We start from the raw sequence: 22,070 nt of genomic DNA on the forward strand, positions 1-22,070 counted from the left end.
TCTGACACCCAACTGCTGCATGAAGATAGAATGAAGAGAAACAGATGCTGAGAGAGGGATAGTGAAGATAAACTTGATTTAAAAAAAAAAAAAAAAAAAAGCAGAATATTTAATTAATTGTATTTAGAAAGTTTCTTATTTCAGTGTGAAGCATATAGTTAATGTAATTCTTGTGATAGTTCCCCTTTAAACTTAAAGAAAAAATGACAAATACAAGCAGCATTTGGACTGTGGATTGCATCAGTCATTACATTTTAGAGGAACAAGATGATGAGTGGTGGCACAGTTTAATGGAGGGTTTAGATCACTTTCAATTTGCACTTAAGTGTCCCTTTTTACATTCATCAGAAGAGTAGATTGTAGTAATTTGCTGGCAAAATGCAAGCGGATTAAACAAAAGCCCAAATCAGCCCACTACATGTGCTTGTAGCAAGGGAAGGGCTGCTCTTTATTTTCACTTTGAGCACCAGTGAGGCTCTTTTACTTTCAAGTACAGCCATTTGATCTGAGCAAAAACCATTACAAAAAAAAAAAAAAAAAGGTAACAATCGGGGACAGAAATGGCTTGCAAAAAGGTTTGAAGTAGATATCAAATACATTGTTGCCGTCTTGGGAAACTGAAATATCATAGCTTATAGCATATTTTGGGCACTCCTGCATTACTGAAACATAAGGAATGTGCTTCTTATATGCTACATGACTATATACTTTGGGATATATTTTATTTGTACAGTTGGCAGTTGGGTCCCTTTCCAGCATAAACACAGCTTGAAAGATAGGCCAGCAATCTGAACAAAATGCTATGTTCAACTTGTGATACTCAGAGGAAAGTTCCAATATAATAAGTACAGGCTTATGTGTGACTCAGTTCTCGGGATTATCCTGCCGTGCCGGTGCATCTGTTCTCCTCTCGGGGGAGGTATACAAGAAGTTGCAGCAGATGTACAGAGGGAAGAGAAGATGACGGCTGTCCAAGTTCATCACCACTTGTTCCTACAAGATCAAACAAAAAATTGCTGGTAAACATACAAAAAACAAATGCGTCTCAATTGCCAGAAAAAGGGGAATAAGAAAATAAGAACAAAGCAGTTTTCTTGGATGTACATTATAAAAAACGTCCTATTGTCGCACATAAAGCATAGGAACGGGCTAGTACTGCCTGAGAAGTGCATGCTAAAACAGATTATGCCTTTTGATAAGGGGCACCGTTTTTAAAGATCTGCCCCCAGATCAGCAAGCCCATTGGTCTGTGGGAGTCAACTAGGTTCCTACATAGAAAGTCATGGGCTAGCAGGATATAAGGATCAACCCATCTGCTATACAAAGTATCATTTCATGTAGAGGATTTAGTTTAGGCTATGAACAAGAAATTAAATAGAGATGAGAACTGCAACTAGATCAGGCAGAATTGATTTGTATAAGAAAAGGCCAGTAATTCTTAGAGAATGGTGGCTAAAAACATGAAAAAATGGGTGGTTCACCTTTAGGTTACCTTCTAGTAAGTTGTAGAATGGCCAACCCTAGCCAACTTTTCATTTGGCCTTCATTATTTATTTTGTATAGTTTTTTTAATTATTTTACCTTCGTCAGACTCTTTTCAGCTTTCAAATGGGAGTCACTGACCCCATCTAAAAAGCAAATGCTCTGTAAGGCTACAAATGTATTGTTATTGCTAATTTTTATTACTCAGGTCTCTCTTATTCATATTCCAGTCGCTTATTAAAATCAATGTAGGGTTGGTAGGGTAATTTGGACCCTAGCAACCGGATAGCTTAAAATGCAAACTGGAGAGCTGCTGAATAAAAAGCAAAAAAAATAAATAAAAAAAACCGGAAAACCAATTGCAAATTGTCTCAGAATATCGCTCTCTGTGATGTGTGGGTCAGGTTTTGCTTGACCCACCTACTGGCTTAATTTTATAGACCCGTGCCAATCCGCCCATGATGTCACAAAAGGGGTGGGGCGAGCAGGTGCAGCGTCTATAAAAGAAGAAGTCAAAAGCCGGCAGTGCAAGGTGGCAGCAGGGAGAGCAGGAGAAGAGCTCAACCCGGACCCACCCGCCACTAGCGAAGAGGAGTGTGAGGTCGGCCCGAACGACACGTATCGGGCCGGCCCGCACATCACTAAATCACTGCTCTACATCATACTAGAAGTTAACTCAAAGGTGAACAAATCATTTAAAGATTAACAGCTTTTCATTGTGCCGAAGAGCCACAGAAAGCTTGTGCAATTGCGCAGGCCGGGGGAATATTATGTAGGAGCCAGACTGTTCCTATTTACACAGGAAAACCTAGAGTTCTTTGCATGTTACTGCACTGATACATGCAGTGAAACCCAGGGCAACTCCTTACCTGATCTTTTTCAAGGCTCAGAATCTGATATCCACTTGTCTTGCTGCATATAACTTTACCATCATTATCAAACGAGGCCAAGCGCAACCTACAGATGCCATAAACAATTAGATTTAACAATCAATATATAGATTATATTAATAACATGTCTTCCAAGGATCGTAAATACCCTGAAAGTTCAAACAATAAAATGAAGAAAGCAGCAGTTTTATATAAGTGGAAACAAATGATCTAGATGGAAACGCAATGTGACAAGTCAATCCTGATCAAATGTTTTCCAACAGAACAAAATTCAATGGGTTGATTTATCAAAAATGTTATGTTTTTTTTCGTGCCAAATGTTGCTCATAAAATGTGGGCAAGCATTTCTTAAATCGCATATTTATCACTTGTCACGGGAATATTCCTGGAAATTTTCTGACTTGTAAAAATACATTCAAAGCCCAATTTTACCATTTCCCAGGGGCCACTAAAAATTGCCAGTAAACCTGGAAAAATAGAAAATCCAAGAAGGCAACAACACGGCTTACCTGCTTACTCAACTGTATTAACACCAATAAAAGTCAAGAACTGTGTTTTTTGTGAAAGATCTCAAACTTTTAATTGAAATCTTTGATAAGGCAAAGAATACCGCCTGACTGCCCCTCACCTGAAGGCAATGTTCCTATGAGGCTGCAGACTGACAGAACAACTGCACGGCTGGTTGAGGGTGTTGCGCTTAAAGATGATGTAGCGGTTTGTGTATGTAACCAACAAGTCAAAGCCAAAGTTAAACCCGGTCCATCTCCAGCAGTACTACAAATAGGATAATAAAAAGATGCAAGTTTGTCAATTCCTCAAAAATCATTGCCATTTTAGAACATTTCATAGTCAAAATGTATTTTTGTATTTAATAGAGAGAAACTGTTCAGGTAAATGCATCCTACTAAAGGGAAAGTTACAAATGGCTGCTAGTCCTGCTCACAATTAATGACTGGATTACACACAGGGGAAATTCTGTCCTCTAAATGGTTTCTGTGATTTCTTCTCCCAGCATGAAAAGTCCACTCAGCAAAGAGCGCAGCTGTGTTTGACTGCAACATTTTACCGCTCATTTACAGACGAGCAGGGCCATGAAATTATTTTGGCCAATTAAACCCCAAGGAGCTGGTCTACTGGGCTCTCTTAACAGTTAGAAGAAAAAAAAAAGTATATAGAAATCCAGAAATAGAAGCCCTTATTATGACAAGAGGAATCAGGAGGTATCTCTGCTACCAGCAAGATTAGCAGGAAGAGAAATACACAAAAACATGTAAATAGCTCTGTTAAACTTAGGGGTCTATTTATCATGTATTGTTATAAAGAGGAGTGAAACATTAACATCCCATGTCATTAGAGACCAAGATAAAACAGGATACCTTTGAATGTCTAGGATGTTGTGAAATTTGTACAGTATACACAGTGTAGAGGACTGGTACCTAGCTTAGAGTATAGTCCCCTACGGTTTTTGCCAGCTTTGTGGGCCTCACTAGAAGTTTAGACAGCTAAGGGGGTTCTTAGCCATAAACCGGAAGTAAGCTCCTTTTCCTGGGTCAAAGTATGACCTATATAGTCCTTTAGTTTGGCCATTAGGTGGTGATATGTTAAAGTATACAAGCTAAACATGTGCTCTGGGTGCATTTTATAGTAGCCCTTACCTGGGCAGGCAGGAAGGGTCTGGTGGAACCTAGGTAGGTCATACCTAGTTAGTGGTAGGATATACTCTTAAATAGGTCGCTTTAGGAGAGATAGATAGTAATAGTTTGAAGCCAGAAGCTCCACCGAGTGTTAGTGGGACTAGTTTCCCGGGTGCACTATTCCCCCAGAAGGGAAACAAAGTGTACAGACTCAGGGACTAGGAATGTATATCAGGGATCCACTTAGGCTAGGGCCTGAAAGCTAGGGGTGAGTCTTTGTAAGCTGCTCTGTTCTCATTTATTTACTCTGTGGGATGCATGCTGCCCATAATTGTATGCTGTGAGTATAACTTTATTACCACCCTGTTCTGTTATTCTGCAAAGTCTTCTTCAACATCTCACTGTACTCCCTTGTGGATACTGTTCAATATATCTGTTCTTGGGTACGGTACGAATCAGTGGCACCAATTAACTGCACTTCAACAGCACCCTGCCTCCAACACAAGCAAGAGCTCACCGCTGAGTAAAGAAAGTCTCATCTGGGGCACTTATCAGTAAGCCAATGGTTTTGGCCCGGGTAGCCCCATTTTACTGTAGCCTAAAGGTGGTCATAGACGTTACAATTACGATCTTTCCAATAATGATTGTTCATTTCAATACACACACACACACGTGTAGAGCTGAATCGTCAGATATTCAGGTAGAAACAATAGAATTCTACCTGTATCCGACGACTCAGCACTAACAATGGCCGATGTTCGGGTACCTTCAAAAGGCACCCGATCAAAATTTTCCAGTCAGCCCGATTGACGAGCCGACTGATATCCAAGTCTTCTGCTTACAACAGTTGGCTCGTCTCCCACCATACATGCACCGAATATTGTACGAGAATCATATGATATTATTGGTGCGTCTATGGCCACCTTTACAATAGGATTACCTATGTATCTGGCATGCAGATTTATTATGGCCGACACACTGCTGCAGGATAAGCAGGTATTTTATGTGTCATTTAACCCCTAGAAAATCACAGATTCAGTACAAAAATCACAAACCTCCTAATATGTATTTCAACTGCAAAGCTCACTGCATACACATTTTTCACAAGCAGAAACAAGTAATAAAGAAGAATGCCATAAAAATCACTGACATTTTAAAACAAAAATCCTGAAATAAAAGCAATAGAATTCCTTTTTTCACACAGAGATCGGTGTTCAGAATTGCTGGTTCAGTTCTTTTTCCAGTGCCAATGAAGTTTTACAAGCATAAACAAAGCAATCCACAGCTACACAAAACGAAAGGTGCAATATAAATGGCTAAAGGGGTTATAAAATCACCAAAGTAAAATATAAATGTAATTACATAGCAGATTGATAATCTCAATAGCCCAACCTGAAAACAATAAACAGGGCAAAAAAAAAAAAACAAAAAAAAAAAAAAACCTAAAAAAGACTGTGTATGTGTGTGCTTACTCCCCCAACCTAAACCAAAATAGCATGTGGGTGTGTAAGTGGAAAAAGGTGGGAAGTTAGTGGGAAAAAACGTATGAGAGAATTTTTGCAACACTAACCTGGAGCAGACAGGCTGGAGGGACATGGGATATGGAGGAGGGCCACCATCACCTTCTCCTCGCAGGTTGTGACAGAAAGTGAAGACAACAGCAGACACACGTTTTACACACGGCTGCTGTTGCCCATGACCTCTGGGCGTAATTGCCCCTGAGCCTACTCTGCTTGATGGGACCTGGGAATGAAATGGCTGTAAAGAAACAGTAACATCAAAAACTTAAGTGTTTTAAAGTAATAAAAATATAATGCAGTACTGCCCAGCACTGCTGTGTTTGCTTCAGAAACACTACTATTGTTTATATAAATAAGCTGCTGTGTAGCAATGGGGGCAGCCATTCAAAGGAGAAAAGGCTCAGGTTACACAGCAGATAAGCTCTGTAGAACATAATGGTGTTATCTGTTATCCACTATTTAACCTGTGCCATATAGACTTTTTTCAATTTCCACCATTTCTACACAACAGCTTGTTTATATGAACTATAGTAGTGTTTCTGAAGCAAACACATCAGTTTTACCAGTGCAGGGCAACAGTAAAGGATATTTTCATTACTTTAAAACACTTTATTTTTCTGTGTTACGGTTCCTTTAAAAGCCAATCCCCCTAATCAGAAGTGCAGCAGGACACAGGTTCTGGTTCTCAGTTTTATGGCAATAAAGAGGCAATATATACTTTGTGTTCAAAACGACCAAAATAGAGCATGGGCTGGAATTCTACGCTGCCTGCTCTGTATTTACCATATTTTTTAAAAAAAACAAACAAAAACCTGTTTCCAGGTAAGTCAATCTTACATCACCATCTTTGGTCAGTTTCCGGCCACATCTCATGCTGCTGTTCTCTAGATCATCTTTATTGATTTCCTGAGGCCTGCAAACAAATAATGGGGATACGATGACTGTTTTCCAATAAAAACTTGAAAAGTGAGTCACACACTTAAGTATGAATTGTACCTTCTACTGTGAATTGTGTGTCCCTTTGTATTTCTGTCACAACACTAATTGCCAAGGCCCCAAGCTGAGTGCCTCTATACATGCTGCAGAAATACAAGGTCTTGAAGAACTGCAACTGTACTAAAGAAAAACCTTATTCACTGGGTGCCAATATGCTACACAAAAGTGCTGCAGAACCACACTGCCATTTTACTTACTTTCTCAGTCGTCCCTTGGCAGACTTAGATTTTTAGATTTCACATTACTGTGCATAGTGAAGCCTAACATCTGTGCTAGGGACGCCTGGGAAAGCACGGTGCTGTGATATAATATTCTCTGCGTCAATGCATTTTATTTTCCTAAAAGGAACATCAGCCTAGGAAAAACACTTCCTTTTCAAGCCTTTGAATTGACTGGGGGTGACTTGCATATTGGCATGCCCCAGATGTAATGCATTCTACTATATCTACTGTTTATGTAGAGCCCCACATATATGGATTTTAATCTCCTTTGTAAGTAAGGACCATCATTAGGGATGCACCGTATCCACCAATCTTCACGAAAGATTTGGCCGAATACTGAACCGAATCCGAATTTGCATATGCAAATTAGGGGTGGGAATGGGGAAAACATTTTTTACTTCCTTGTTTCGTGACCAAAAGTCGTGCGATTTCCCTCCGCGCCCCTCATTTGCATATGCAAATTACAATTCGGATTCGCTTTGCCCGGGCAGAACGATTTGGCCGAATCCCGAACCGAATCCTGGATTCGGTGCATCCCTAATCATCATATACCCAAAGTCCACAATTGCTTTATTCCAGGTTTAGATTTTTCTCACTTACTGTATTCACTTTTATTTAAAGGGGTTGTTCACCTTTAAATTAAATTAACTTTAAGTATGATGTAGAGAGTGATATTCTGAGACAATTTGCATTTGGTTTTCATTTATTATTTGTGGTTTGAGGTATTTAGCAGCTCTTCAGTTTCATTCCAGCAATCTTGTTGCTAGGATCCAAATTACCCTAGCAACCTAGAATACAAATAGGAGAGGCTCCGAACAGAAAGACGAGCAATAGAAAGTAGCAATAACTATAAATTTTTAGCCTTACAGAGGATTTGTTTTTGGTGGGGTCAATGACCCCCATTTAAAAGCTGGAAACAGGAGAAGGCTGCAAATAATGAGAAAACTATTAACCAAGTCAATTGAAATAAGTTTCTCAAGAGTTGGCCATTCTATAACATACTAACAGTTAACAAAGCTGAACCACCTCTTTATTAATACTGTACTTCCATTGTATTGCCTTGAATTGTGTCCATTGTAACTTCTTAAAGAGGCGGTTCATCTTTGAGTTAACTTTTAGTATGATGTAGAGAGTGATATTCTCTCTTTGCAATTGGTTTTCATTTTTTATTATTTGTGGTTTTTGAGTCATTTAGCTTTTTATTCAGCAGTTCTCCAATTTGCCATTTCAGCAATCTGGTTGCTAGGGTCCAAACTGCCCATTCATTTCTATAAGAGACTGGAATTCTTTAGATGAGGTCAGTGTCCCCTATTTGAAAGCTGGAAAGTCAGAAGGCGGCAAAAAGCGAATAAATTAAAAAAACTACAGCAAGAACCCCCATTTTATGTTTTTCAGGGGACCAGAAAAAAAAATGGTGTAAAATCCAGGAAAATGTAAAATCAAGGAAATGTATTATGCATAATATATAGGTGGGATTACAAAACAACAATGTAAAATGAGGGGAAACTTAAAATCAGGGGATGTAAAATTGAGGTTCCACTGTATAAAAAAAATAATAAAAACAATGAAGACCAATTGAAAAGTTGCTTAGAATTAGCCAACTTACTAAACATTAACTTAAAGTTGATCCACCCTTTAAGTTACCTTCTCAACCTAGACCCCTTCCATAGCAAGCTTTTTCAGCATATAATATTTCAATTCAGTGGTCACAGTCTTAAATTAGGGGTCATAGAATGTGAAGAACGTGAGGGGCATAAAGTAGACTTTACAAACATCAGGGGGCAGATTTACTAAGGGTCAAAGTGAATTTTTGAAGATTAAAACTTAATTTCTAACTATTTTTGGGTACTTTGAACATCGAATAGGCCAAATTCGACTTCGACTCGAAGTAAAAAGTTCGACTTCGAAAATCGAAGTACTGTCTCTTTAAAAAAGTTTGACTTGGACACTTTGCCACCTTAAACCTGCCGAATTGCAATGTTAGCCTATGGGGACCTTCTAGAACCTATAGCCAAGATTTGCCTAAGTTTTTAGAAGTCGAAGGAAAATCCTTCGATCGATGAAATTGTTTGGTTCGAAGGATTTCATCGTACGATTGAACGATTTTCGTTCAACCAAATTTTGCCAAATTCGATTAATATCACATTTTGATCCCGAGAGAATTTCAGCATTTCTCAAGCACAGTAACTAAAACTAAATTTTGCTCCAAACTTCTCTCTTGCTGCCATTTAGAGCTACCAAGATATCATTGATACTGTTCTGGACATGTGGAAACGCAATACCTACACTAATAAAGAAAGACATTATACGGACATATTATAAATAAAATATATATTATATATACTTATATTCTAAAAATGAATTTAAAAAATATATATATTTTTTAAATTAAAAAAATTCACTGGAGTCTATAAATAAATTATATTTTAAACTGTAGTATGACAGCATGTAATATAAAGGTACAGGAGCCACCATAAGCAGAATAACTTTGATGATTTCTTGGACAGACATAATATCAAAGGCTATTGTGATACTAAACTCTATAGTTAGTATAGGTATGGGTATATAGAATTTAATTAAAAGTAGGGAGGGGTGTGTGTATGGATGCTGGGTTTTCATTTGGAGGGGTTGGACTTGATGGACTTTGTCTTTTTTCAACCCAATTTAACTATGTAACTTGCATTACTCCAAAAATAATTCCCCCAAAAGACTAGGAGAAAAATACCCACATTCACAAACATGATAAGGTAGAACCAGGAAACATTAATGGCCAAATTAGAGGACAGTATTAATTACATACAGTATGGGGAGACAGAATTAGAGACACTTTTTTACTTTTGGTACCCCCAAGTAACTACAGTCTTTCCTTCTCCTTTAATACTGCTTTTTTAATTTGGATTGGTTAAGGACCAATGGGAGTTTGAGGTGTTAGCCTATAGTGTTCGCCCTCTCCGTGTATTCCACATCATTACTGTAGGATACCTGCAATTGATTTCGGATTTGATGTACAGGGTACAACACAAAGTTCATTATATTAGTTGCTGGAGAATAATTTGAGCTTTATAAAGCGCTGGCACCTGTTTAGGGTATCTGTGATAAGTACACGTGCACTTGGGACATCATGGCAAAAGATTTGAACCTTTCAATAAATAAAGTATTTTGCAGAGTTAACCGATCTATGCATGGATGTCCATTACAGCTGTAACTATTACCATTTTTTGCTAAAATAACCCCCCCCCCCAATGTGCCCACGTCACTGCCATTTAACAATCCCATAATTTGGCCTCCATGAGGAATGATCAACCGCACACAGTTCTATCTACAAGTATCACAGATTTAGTGTAAAAATGAACAGACTGAATCACTTTCTCTTTTAGATGTGTTTATAGTAGAACATGGCTATTCTTACCCCATATCATTATCCTGTTCTGCTCGGAGCATGGTGAACCACTGTTGCTTGTAAATGGAAGACAACCATTCTGTGAAATAAGAAGGTGATGAAGTCAGAATGTATATTCCTGCAGTAGTACCTACTAATAAGTCTGATAATTGGTTGAAAGGGCACATTTCATCTTAAGAGTGCTCCACCCAAAAGCTGTTTTTCACATACAGAAAGATAAACTTTCAATAGAAACTCATTGAATACGCTCAATTCTTTTTAAGCGTATTTGTATATTATAATGGAGGGTATGGGATCAGTTAACCAGAAAGCTCTGAATTACGGGAAGGCCATTTACAATAGACTCAATTTTAATCAAATAAGTAAAATGCTTAAGAAGTATTTAATTTTTCTCTGGAACAATAAAACTGAATCTTGTACATGTATGGGATCCGCTATCCGGAAACCCGTTCTCCAGAAAGCTCCAATTATGGCTGTCTTCCATCGACTCCATTGTATCCAAACAATCTAAATTTTTAACAATGATTTCCTTTTTCTCTGTAATGATAAAACAGGAGCTTGTACTTTATCCAAACTAAGATATAATTAATCATTATTGGAAGCAAACCCAGCCTATTGGGTTTATTTAATGATTACATGATTTTCTAGTAGACTTAAGGTATGAAGATCCAATTACGGAAAGATCCATTATCCAGAAAAACCCGAGCATTCTGGAACATAGGTCCCATACATGTACTTGATCCTAAGTCTGGGTCTTACTTGAAACAATGCAACCCCAATCAGTTATTTTGCAGGTCTGTTAATCAGCATTGTTTCTAAAGTCAGATACACAAATGCAGAGAATGTAAACAACCAGATAAAGAATACTTATGAGAGCTACACTTATGGGACCGGTTATCCAGAATGCTCGGGACCTGGGCATTTCCAGACAAGGGGTCCTTCCAGAATTTAGAAACTTTTCTTTAACTTGAAAAATGATAAAAAAAAACAAAACACCTTTTTAAACATTAAATAACCCCCAATGGGATTGTTTTGCCTCCTACAAAGATTAATTATATCTTAGTTGAAATCAAGTAGAAGGTACTATTTTATTTTTACAGAGAAACGGTAAATCATTCTGAAAAATTTGACTTAATTTATGATAATGGAGTCCATGGGAGAGATAGCCTTCCTGTAATTCGTAGCTTTCGGATAATGGATCCCATACCGGTACAGAATCGGCTGCACTAGCCTAACGGTTCAGCAGCCCTATAAATATTAATGACCCAGGCAATAGTAGTTCTGCACAGGAGCCCCCCCATCTTGGAGTATGTAGAAGCATTAGTGGCACTGCACATGTTCAGTGTGCTCTCGTCTGTTTTGGGGAATCTATTTGTATTCTGATTTATACAGCACTGATTTTTGAGCTGCCATGCAATGAGATAGTATTGTAACTTTTATATTCTAGATACTGTATTGTTTTGATGCCTACACTCAAGCAACAGACAGCAGCCCAGAGCATGCGCTGTGAATATGAGGATCTACTAGGGGCATCTTTGGAGGATCTTCACTATTAAATGGCTGCCCAAACATAATGTAGAGCTTAGGTTCTCCTTTAAACCCATCCACAGTTCTATGAGGTTTGTAAGGGGCGCACACAAAGCCTTTTTTATACCCCCCATTTATGATTTTGATCATAAGCTCTTGTGCTAAATTTTCAGACCCTCTGATCCAATTTTTATTCGATTTGTTAAAGGAACAGTAACAGCAAAAATTAAAAATGTTTTACCTAACCACAATACAATTTACTGTAGACCTGCAGCGTCTCGTCAGAAACACTATTTTACTTTATATAATCAAGCTGCTATAGGGGCAGCCAAACAAGCACAGGATACTACAGAGCCGATCTGTATCTGCTAGGTATCCTGTGCCTTTTCTCCTTTTTTTCCAGCTTGAATGGCTGCCCACATGGCCATACAGCAGCTTATTTATATATAAACTATAGTAGGCGATCTGAAGCAAACACAACAGTTTTACTAGTGCTGCATAACACGTTATATTTACATTACTTTAAAACACTTTCATTTTTTGGTGTTCCGGTTCCTTTAAACTATCGAAAGAGACATTTGTTTATATGAATTACTGTATTGCTGGCACCATATAAACAATGGCATGACCTACAACAAATTTGCCACAAACTAGAGCAAATTTATACATAGGTAGTAAAAGCAGTTATAAGGCAATGTAAAACAATAAAATAAAGCTGCTTATAAGAAGAAAATAAATTTAACAAAGGAAATAACAGGGCTAGAGGTGAAAGCAATCCCTTTCAAATTCCCACTCTCCATCTTTCAAGACACACCATCTCTTCCTGCACTTTCTTACCTGAAGGAATAAGGCAATCTCGCTCGACAATTCTTGCTGAAGCCAAGTCACTAATTATGTACTGTAACCGTAAGTGCCTGAAAACCGGCATAAACGGGGAGCCTTGTTCACATTCCAGGAAGGTTCCATTCTCTTCAATCTCTAGGGAAGGAACACAGGCAGCAACAGGTAAATGATACTGACAGCACAGCTTTCTAGCACAGATCACAAGTAAACGATTTCATAAAAGACAAATACAGAACAGGATTAAAATTTAATCAAAGAGCCAGTAAACTTCACCATTTACATGTGACATTTGCACAAGTGCAGACTAAGTAATGATTCCATCTCATGTATAAAGCCGGGCTCTCTCACCCATATCATGAACATGTCTTATCTAAAATTCCATCCAACAAAGACTGGGGACGCTTTATTTAGATACTGAATAAAAGATGAACATATCAGAGATATCAAACTCTCTGCAGTCAAGCTCGGGGACTCCTGTTGCAATAAAGTATTAAAGTGGGCAGTAAAGAAATCAGTTAGATCTATACAAAATGCTTTCTTATTTTAGCTACTGAAACTTTAATGTCTGTGGCCACACCCCTGCCGGTTTGTAGGTGATTATAACCCATTAGGAGGGCTATGAGAAGAGGAGGCTAGAACTAATGGAAAATGGGGGTAAAAGGTTTAGAAAATGAAATCAGAGGTATAGAAAACCCATTAATGAACGTAGAAAAACATGATGGGGACCATTGTTAGATTTATCCTTCTCCTGTAATGGAGCAGATTTAGGGAGGACAATATGAATACATGTAATTAGGCTGAATTTCACTTGTTTCTCTTGCGGCGTTCCTGTTTTCACCATTGTGAGCTCCACGGTAACGATTCCTAGTGGCAGCTTTAGGCTACAAGGCTAGACTGCTTAAACACAACCTATTTTGTTCTATCACATTAAATTCCCTCTCGGGAGCGGAACAGCGCAGAAATATTTCCAGCACAAACTGGATTAAATTTAATGAAAAAAAAAAAATCTTCCAGGGGCAGAACACACATGAAGCACCCAATCCATTTGGATTCAGTCAAATAACATAGCTTTCCCCAAAAATTCTGCAGAATCCAATGTGGCCAACGGATAAATATTTATATTAGATGATATTTCTATAAAAGTTTTTGTATAAGTGAGCACGAGACTAAAAATATTACACTATTTACAGATGGGGAGAAGGAAAGGCAGTTCAGGGTAAAAAAAAAAATATATATTTGTGCATCATATTCTCATAAATAACTTTTAAATAAAAGTTAGAAAAAAACAATTTATTGCGCTAATGTTGAGCAAATACAGCCCATAAAATAAACTATGAACATTTTATACCAGGGGACCCCAAACTTTATATATATATATATATATATATATATATATATATATATATATATATATATATATATATATATATATATATATATATATATATCTATCTATGAGCAACATTAAGATGTAAAAAGGTTTGGGGAGGAACTCAAGCAGTTAAAATGTTTTTGGGGGTGCCAAATAAGGATTGACATTGGCTATTTGGTAGCCTCTATGTCAGGGATCCCCAACCAGTAGCTCGTGAGTAACATGTTGCTCTCCAACCCCTTGGATGTTGCTCCCAGTGGCCTCAAAGGAGGAGCTTATTTTTGAATTCCTGGCTTGGAGGCAAGTTTTGGTTGTATAAAAATCAGGTGCACTGCAAAACAGAGCCTCAGTATAGGTTGACAATCCACATAGGGGCTACCAAATGGCCCATCACAGCACTTATTTGGCACCCCAAGTACATTATTCATGCTTGTGTTGCTCTCCAACTCCTTTACTTCTGAATGTTGCTCACGGGTTCAAAAGGTTGGGATTCCTGCTCTATGTGGACTGGTAGGAGACTGTTTGGCAGTACACCTGGTTTCTATGCAACCAAAACTTGCCTACAAGCCAGGAATTCAAAAAGAAGCACCTGCTTACTCCACGGCGATTTCGGCACAAAAACGCAGGCGTCAAGTCACATGCAAAGGAAATAAGGTAAAAGATGGAAATGTCGGATGAAGTCGCAGCGTTCATCTGATACAACACGACTGTCGGATACAGACGCAGCGTGTAGCGTCTGCATCCAACAGTCGTGTCGGACAAATGCTGCGACACCATCCAACGTTCCTGTTGCTTAACTTATTTCCATTGCATCTGACTTTACTACTGCATTTTTGCGCAGTGTGCCCGTGGAGTTCCTCCCCAAGGCCCCTGGGAGCAATATCGAAGAGGTTGGTGAGCAACATTTTGCTCATGAGCCACTGGTTGCAGATCATGGTTTTACAGTATGAACTATGTTTGGATCTTATTGGACTAAAGATGGCATCCTTTTAAAACTATAGTTACTAACTGTATGGCTTCCAGATACAGACTTTCTTATACAGCCTGGGTGGCAATCATTTCCAGGAAGCCTTTTTTGAGAGTCAGCTTGTGTTTTGAATGAAGATCAGGGCCAGACAGATTATCTGAGAATCAATGCAAGACAGGTTTCTTGATCCTGACCTATATAACCATAAGATGGATATTGCTCGGGGTGTGTGCACTAATAATTATGGTAACGTCTCTAAAACAGGGGTCAAATGTCTCCCAGGATAACTGCATAAGATATGTGTTACAAAGATATGCAACCATGAGTGCCTAATTTACAGCAGGGACATTCTGCTGACCTGGTGATATCATACTTCTGAAGTAGTGCCATTAAAATAGATTGAAATTACACCAGCTAAATTACCCAATAGCAAATGCATTTGAAAGTCTTGTGAGATGTTATATAATGAAACCAGGTTTCTTATTAAAAAAAAGAAAAAGAAAAAAAAATGATATTGTATTTAGTTGAGAGATAAAAACTTTTCAAGGTCAGACCCCATACTGGTGAGGATAATGATCATGAAAGGTATACAGTAGTTAGCAAATCAACTTCATTACCTAAAGAATAAAGGCTACAGAAACATCCTAATTTACTAACACTGGACAAAGTTGCCCCAGTGCAGTTAATCAAGGCAATCTTCTAACTGCAGGAAACAAATAAAAAAAAAACGTATTGCCGATTGGTTCATCTGGGCTACTGCCTAATGTTGGTTAACACAAAAACAGGTATATTCATAACAGATCATTTAGCTCATATTTGAGAAGAATACATCAAAATGTGAGTTTCAGGAGGATATACTAAGAGTACATAAAAATTAACACTTCCTACTTACCTTTACGGCGTTTGGAAAACCAAGCGTCGGCTTCAGGCAGCAGTTGTTTTAATGACCCATTCCAAGAAGGCACTAGTTGTAGAAACATCCACTTGAGAGGAAAAAACACATTCATAGTCATTGGTTTTAGTCAGAAAGGACAACGACAATAAAAAAAGAAAAAGAAAAATTTAATAGTGTTTTAAAATTGTAATTATTTGATTAAAATTGAGTTTTTGTGACATGGCCCTCTCATAATTCGCAGCTTTCCAGAAACCAGTCACTGTGCCTGTGTGCGTATTTCGGAAGCAGAGCTACAGAAAACATACCTTTTTGAGAGCAGTGTAAACATCCATTTCTACTTGCATGACAAGCAAGTCAGGTGAGGAGATGAGCTGTTCCATCATACTGATGCTGCAATCAAAAACATTTTTAGTGAAGTAAAAAACCTGTAGAACTATACAAACAGCACAGGGACTAGGCCTGCAAGCATAACATACATTGTTTTGTTTTTATACTCACTTTACATTTATATAAAAAGTTCTGTGTGATATAGATCGCCATTACCCTTACTCATCTAGGTTACAACTCCTCTCTTGACCCATAACACTAAATGTAATCTCAGGCATAGAAAGCTGGAAAGTAACAAGGCCAGAAGGAAGAGGGCAGGGAAAATAGTTTGCCCTAGGGCAGTCAAGCTACTAGCAGAAAACCAACCAACTGGCATCAACAATCTGCTGGTTATTGAGCAACTTCAGGAATGTAATTGTCATTACGTCCGTGCCCCTTTGCTTTCTGAGCACTCCTTCTCTCTCAGACTAAATAGACCTCTAAGAGGGGCCTATTGCACAAGCCTTATTGATTTTCATTGGAGTAGAGGCAGTGAGCATCCTCTTTAAAGGAGAAGGAAAACTACAGAGGCATTTGATTGCCAATAGATTAGCCGCAATAGTGCAAGCTAGAATGCTATATTTATCCTGTAGAATGCTTTACCATACCCGAGTAAAAAGCTCTAGAAGCTCTCTGTTTGTTTAGGATAGCAGCTGCAGTATTAGCTTGGTGTGACATCACGTCCTGCATGAGGATCTCCCTACTCACTTATAGCTCTGGGCTCAGATTACAGAAGAGAAGGGAGGGGGGAGAGGAGCAAACTGAGCATGCTCACGCCCAGGGAAAGGAGGTTTAAACTGAAGGCAGTAAGTCTGATACAGAAGCCCATGTGTACACAATAGAAGGAAAGAAATGCTGTGTTTCTTTTGACAGAGGACTCAGAGCAGCATTACTTTGAGGGTTTACTGGTATATTTAGGTGGACCTTTCTGATAAGGCTTACTTAATTTTAACCTTTCCTTCTCCTTTAAGGGTGACAAAGGTCGAGTTTGTGAGTTTTTTTCTACCTCGAATAAACTCACAACTCGAATGTTTTCTTATTTATGAAAAAACGTGAATGTAAAAAACTCAAATCAATACAATTGGGGGTTAAAAATTTGAATAGCTAGAATTTTTTGCTTTTTGAGTGCAAACCACCAAAAAAAAAAAACCCCAGTGTAGGCTAAAAACATCTTCAAATGTTTCAAGGAACCTCTTGCCATTGACTTCTACATGACCTTGACAGAGTATTTTTTGGATTCAAGCTTTTTGCAGCTTCGGGGAATAATACATCTTGGTATATTTATTTTTTGTTATCCTGAAAAAAAAACAAGTTTTCACTGATACTACACTTGAAAAACTTGAATTGTTTGGGAAATCACAACTCAACCATTGATAAATCTGCCCCTAAGAGTGTAAATATTTAAATAAAGGAAAGAAACAAAAACATTTTTTTTTCTCTATCATCACCAAAATGTTTCCCCGTAAAATAAAATACCATTTAATAGCTGCTTAAGCTGAACACAAGTTGACAAGTCAATATATAATAATATGCTAAGGAGCAGAACAAAGGTACAAATGAATCATAACAGAATTAAAAAGAAATCCAAAAGTAGTCGCCTCTGAAATAATATGCAGTAAGCAGAGAGGTCATTATGCCGTTATTTGCGTAGAGACAGGGTCAGATTGCTAAAATGCTTTCGAATAACTGCTAAACAGACATCAGATTTTACAACTGTATGTATTTATCTTACCTTAGTTCTTTAAACAGGTCAACACTCTGATGCGTCATTAAGTTATTTAAAAGCCACTCAAGGCACCTATAATTAGGGAACAAAGAGATTTCAGAACACAGAAAATATATTATCTATTTTACATAACATGACAAAAAACAATAGAGCAATATATCTTACAAGGATAAAGTTGAGCATTCACCTCTAAGTGAACTAAAGCTTGCAGTGAGGGGGGGACTAAATGTGTGGGTCTGGCCAAAACCCTTGGGTTGAGCAGAGGCCAATAATGGAGGCATGCGTTGAAGGACAGGTTTCTTGCAGGGCATCACTCATGCAAGGATTTCAACACATATTCCCCTCCCTCTACTGATGTTAACCACCAATACTCTGTCCAGCTCTCATGTCATCTGAGGGTGCACACATGGGCTATTATTTCTCCCAGAATCTTTGGGTTGGATGCAGGTTGTAAAGAGTTAATGTTCCCAACCCATGGATCACTACTTTAGAGGGGGGGCATAAAATTCAATGTACATACCATTTAAAAGGTTCTTATTAGCGATGATTAAGAGCACAAGAACAAAATGTCTATAAAGATTTCCAATTATCCAAGTCATGATATGCAGTATCTAGTAGAGTTATGGAAACCAGTTTTCCAGAAAGCTCTGGATTTACGAGGTGGATGTCTACGATAAACTCCATTTCATGCGAATACTCAATTATTTCTCTGTGATAATAAAACGGTATCTTATACTTGATCCTAAGATATAATTAATAGTGGGAGCAAAACCAGCCTATTTGGGTTATTTAATGTTTACATGATTTTCTAGTAGACTAAGATATGAAGATCCAAATTATGGAGAAAAATCCATTTTGGAAAAGTACAGCAGCAGTTTTCTTGAAAAGAAAAGTCAGAAAAGTCCAGTTGCTTCAGACTTCAATCTACTAGATACAGCACAAGCACACAATTGAATAGAAATTAATGATGTTTTATGTATGTGTTCCTTATAGCAACACTGTATACAGAGCACTGTATATTTGTACAATACAGTACAGGTCTGGGACCTGTTATCCACAATACTTGGGATCCGGGGGTTTTCTGGATAATTTGGATCTTCAGACCCTAAGTCTACAAGAAAATCATGTAAACATTAAAGCAACAGTTCAGTGTAAAAATAAAAACTGGGTAAATAGATAGGCTGTGCAAAATAAAAAAAGGTTTCTAATATAGTTAGTTAGCCAAAAATGTAATATATAAAGGCTGGAGTGACTGGATGTCTAACAGAACAAAACACAACTTCCTGCTTTTCAGCTCTCTAACTCTGAGTTAGTCAGCGACTTGAAGGGGGGTCACATGGGACATATCTGTGTCTGTGAGTTTGTAATTGATCCTCAGCATTCAGCTCAGATTCAAAAGCAACAGATATGACCCATGTGGCCCTCCCTCTGTGAGTGTATTCTCCTTTATTATTTCTACCATATTTTCGTATTTTTATTTAATACTTATTTGTTCAGTGCTACCATAGATATTTTCTGTCATGTGGCAGTAGCACAAACATAAGCGTTTTCAATCCAGTCACTCCAGCCTTTATACATTACATTGTCTGGCTAACTAACTATATTAGAATTTTTTTTTAATTTTGAACAGCTCATTTACCCAGATTTTTTTTTTATACTGAACAATGCCTTTAAATAAACCCAATAGCTTCCAATAAGGATAAATTACTTCTTAGTTGGGATCAAGTACAAGGTACTGTTTTATTATTGTAGAGAAAAAAACATTTAAAAAATTTGGATTATTTGGATACAATGCAGTCTATGGGAGACAGACTTTCCGTATTCTGAGTTTTCTAGATAACGGGTTTCCAGATAACTGAACCCTTACCTGTACATTCATAAACTGGCATTTTCCATCTCGGCACTATGGAAGTAACTATATTGCCTATGGCCACAAAACAGAGGAGAACGTGGACCTATATTGACCCATAAGGAGCAGACTGACTCAAGGGACTAATACAGTCCTTGTCCAATGGGTTCTTCTAACCCGTCTAGGAGATTTCAGCCACATATAGGTCGGGCAGTCCATTGGGCAGGGTTGATAACAACAGCAATAAATTGCAGACTATCTGGATGGCCTGAGACAGAAGAGTATACCAGTCACTGTATGGCCTACTTACATCTGTAAACGAAGACTTAAAGGAATAGTTCAGTGTGAAAATTAAAACTGGGTAAATAGATAGTCTGTGCAAAATAAAAAATGTTTCTAATATAGTTAGTTAGCCAAAAATGTAATATATAAAGGCTGGAGTGACTGGATATCTAATAAAACAGCCAGAATGAAACTTCCTGCTTTTCAGCTCTATAACTCTGAGTTAGTCAGCGTCTTGAAGGGGGGCCACATGGTACATTTCTGTTCAGTGAGTTTGTAATTGATCCTCAGCATTCAGCTCAGATTCAAAAGCAACAGATATGACCCATGTGGCCCCCCTCAAGTCTCTGATTGGTTACTGCCTGGTAACCAGGGTAACCAGTCAGTGTAAACCAAGAGAGCTGAAAAGCAGGAAGTAGTGTTCTGACTGACAAGTTATACATCAAATCACTCCAGACTTTATACATTACATTTTTGGCTAACTAACTATATTAGAAACATTTTTTTATTTTGCATAGCCTATCTATTTACCCAGTTTTTATTTTTACACTGAACAATTCCTTTAAAATATACAAGTTATTTGTAATCCAAATAAAATAAGATGCTGCACATACTTTTTCTTCACAGAGTCTAATCCATAGATGCCGGCTGCAGATGAATATCCACAAACTGTCTGCACGCTGATCGTCTCTTTCATGGTTTCTCCACACTGCTGAATTAAACCATCCTGAGAAACATCAGATAAGCAGCAGGTTTTCAATCACAGAAGGGAAAGAGTGAACCGAAAAAACACTGAACTCACTCAGAGACGAAAGTTGCTACAAAATAACGTCTATTTAAATTGAGTCTGGGTCCAAAAATGTAAGCCAGACACCAAATAAATCTGTAGTGAACAGATGGCATCAGATTTGATCTCGAACCAGGAATGCAACTTGTACAATTGGTGTGGAACTGCCAATAAACTCTATAAACACTATTCTATTATAAAGAATAGGATCAAAGGGGTACACTACAGGGGTTATTTACTAAACTTGAATTTATCTAATTTTTTTTTTACTAAAAAACCACAACCAAACTCCCATGCCCGATTAAAAACTCAAATTAATCGGATCAGGAATTAAAAACGGTTAGAATTTTTTTGATTTTTTTGCGTTTATGCCCAAACCCCCGAATCATTTGGATTTTCAGGCTAAACCCAGAACAAACCACTATAACTTCAAATGCCTCTCCCATTGACTTAACAGGTCTGAAATGGTGGATTTTCAGATTCAGGCTGTTTGCAGCGTCGGGGTAATCTGTAATAATTTGAGTTTTTGCCCCAAAAAAACCAACCAGATAAATTCAAGGTTTAGTAAATAATCCCTGTAATGAGCATGGGTACTTACAAGCTGAAGCATACAAGCAGCCGCTAGGATGGCAATGACACGGCTGGGTTTTATCAATACATCGTCTCTGTAGAGGGAGCCAAACGCCACCTGCAGGGCTGAAAAGAGAGATCAAGCTGAAAATAAGCACAATTGTATGTTGTTGGAGAAGTATTGTTGGGAGGGAAAAGTCACTTGGGGTGCCAATGATGCTCCTCATTTTGTGAGCAATATGTTGCTCCCCAATCCCTTTTATGTTGCTCCCATTGGCCTCAAAGCAGGTGCTTATTTTTAAATTCCTGGCTTGGAGGCAAGTTTTGGTTGTATAAAAACCAGGTGTACTGCCAAACAGAGTCTCCTGTAGGCTACTAGCAAATAGCCAGCCAATCACAGCCTTTATTTGGCACCCCTGAAAGTATTTTCATGCTTGCATTGCTCCCAGATTTTTTAGATTTGAATTTATAATACAATGTAACTATTTTAAGTGTGTAGTTTCTATTTAATAGCTTATATTTGGAGGTTCTTGGGGATCAATTATACATTAGAGCATAATGATTGGTATACAGTACATAGTTCCTTATACAGTCAATGCTTGGCTATATGAAAATGATCCTTGATCAATTATTAGCTATACATTGTGTTAGTACTGCCCTCTATTGGTGGTCTGGCAGAACATAGACATCACAATTCTGCATATGCAAATTAGGATTCAGTTCGGCCAGGCACAAGGATTCGG

At 37.9% G+C, this 22,070-nt stretch overlaps 1 protein-coding gene across 1 annotated transcript in view; it reads right to left on the reverse strand.

The window, feature by feature from the left end:
* Nucleotides 1–271: 271 nt before the first annotated feature.
* gmcl1.L (germ cell-less, spermatogenesis associated 1 L homeolog) overlaps nucleotides 272–22,070 on the reverse strand; it is a 32,583-nt gene continuing 10,784 nt past the window's right edge. The window contains exons 5-15 of the mRNA XM_018253399.2: nucleotides 21,356–21,453; nucleotides 20,585–20,697; nucleotides 17,846–17,911; nucleotides 16,053–16,137; nucleotides 15,745–15,835; nucleotides 12,508–12,648; nucleotides 10,153–10,222; nucleotides 6,364–6,439; nucleotides 3,001–3,146; nucleotides 2,352–2,439; nucleotides 272–993 (exon numbers count right to left, since the gene is read on the reverse strand). Of these exons, the coding sequence (XP_018108888.1) occupies nucleotides 865–993; nucleotides 2,352–2,439; nucleotides 3,001–3,146; nucleotides 6,364–6,439; nucleotides 10,153–10,222; nucleotides 12,508–12,648; nucleotides 15,745–15,835; nucleotides 16,053–16,137; nucleotides 17,846–17,911; nucleotides 20,585–20,697; nucleotides 21,356–21,453 (1,103 nt within the window). The 3' untranslated portion in view covers nucleotides 272–864. The remainder of the gene's footprint in view (nucleotides 994–2,351; nucleotides 2,440–3,000; nucleotides 3,147–6,363; nucleotides 6,440–10,152; nucleotides 10,223–12,507; nucleotides 12,649–15,744; nucleotides 15,836–16,052; nucleotides 16,138–17,845; nucleotides 17,912–20,584; nucleotides 20,698–21,355; nucleotides 21,454–22,070) is intronic.

This window comes from Xenopus laevis, chromosome 3L (genome assembly GCF_017654675.1).
Source record: "Xenopus laevis strain J_2021 chromosome 3L, Xenopus_laevis_v10.1, whole genome shotgun sequence".
NCBI classification, from domain to species: Eukaryota; Metazoa; Chordata; class Amphibia; order Anura; family Pipidae; genus Xenopus; species Xenopus laevis.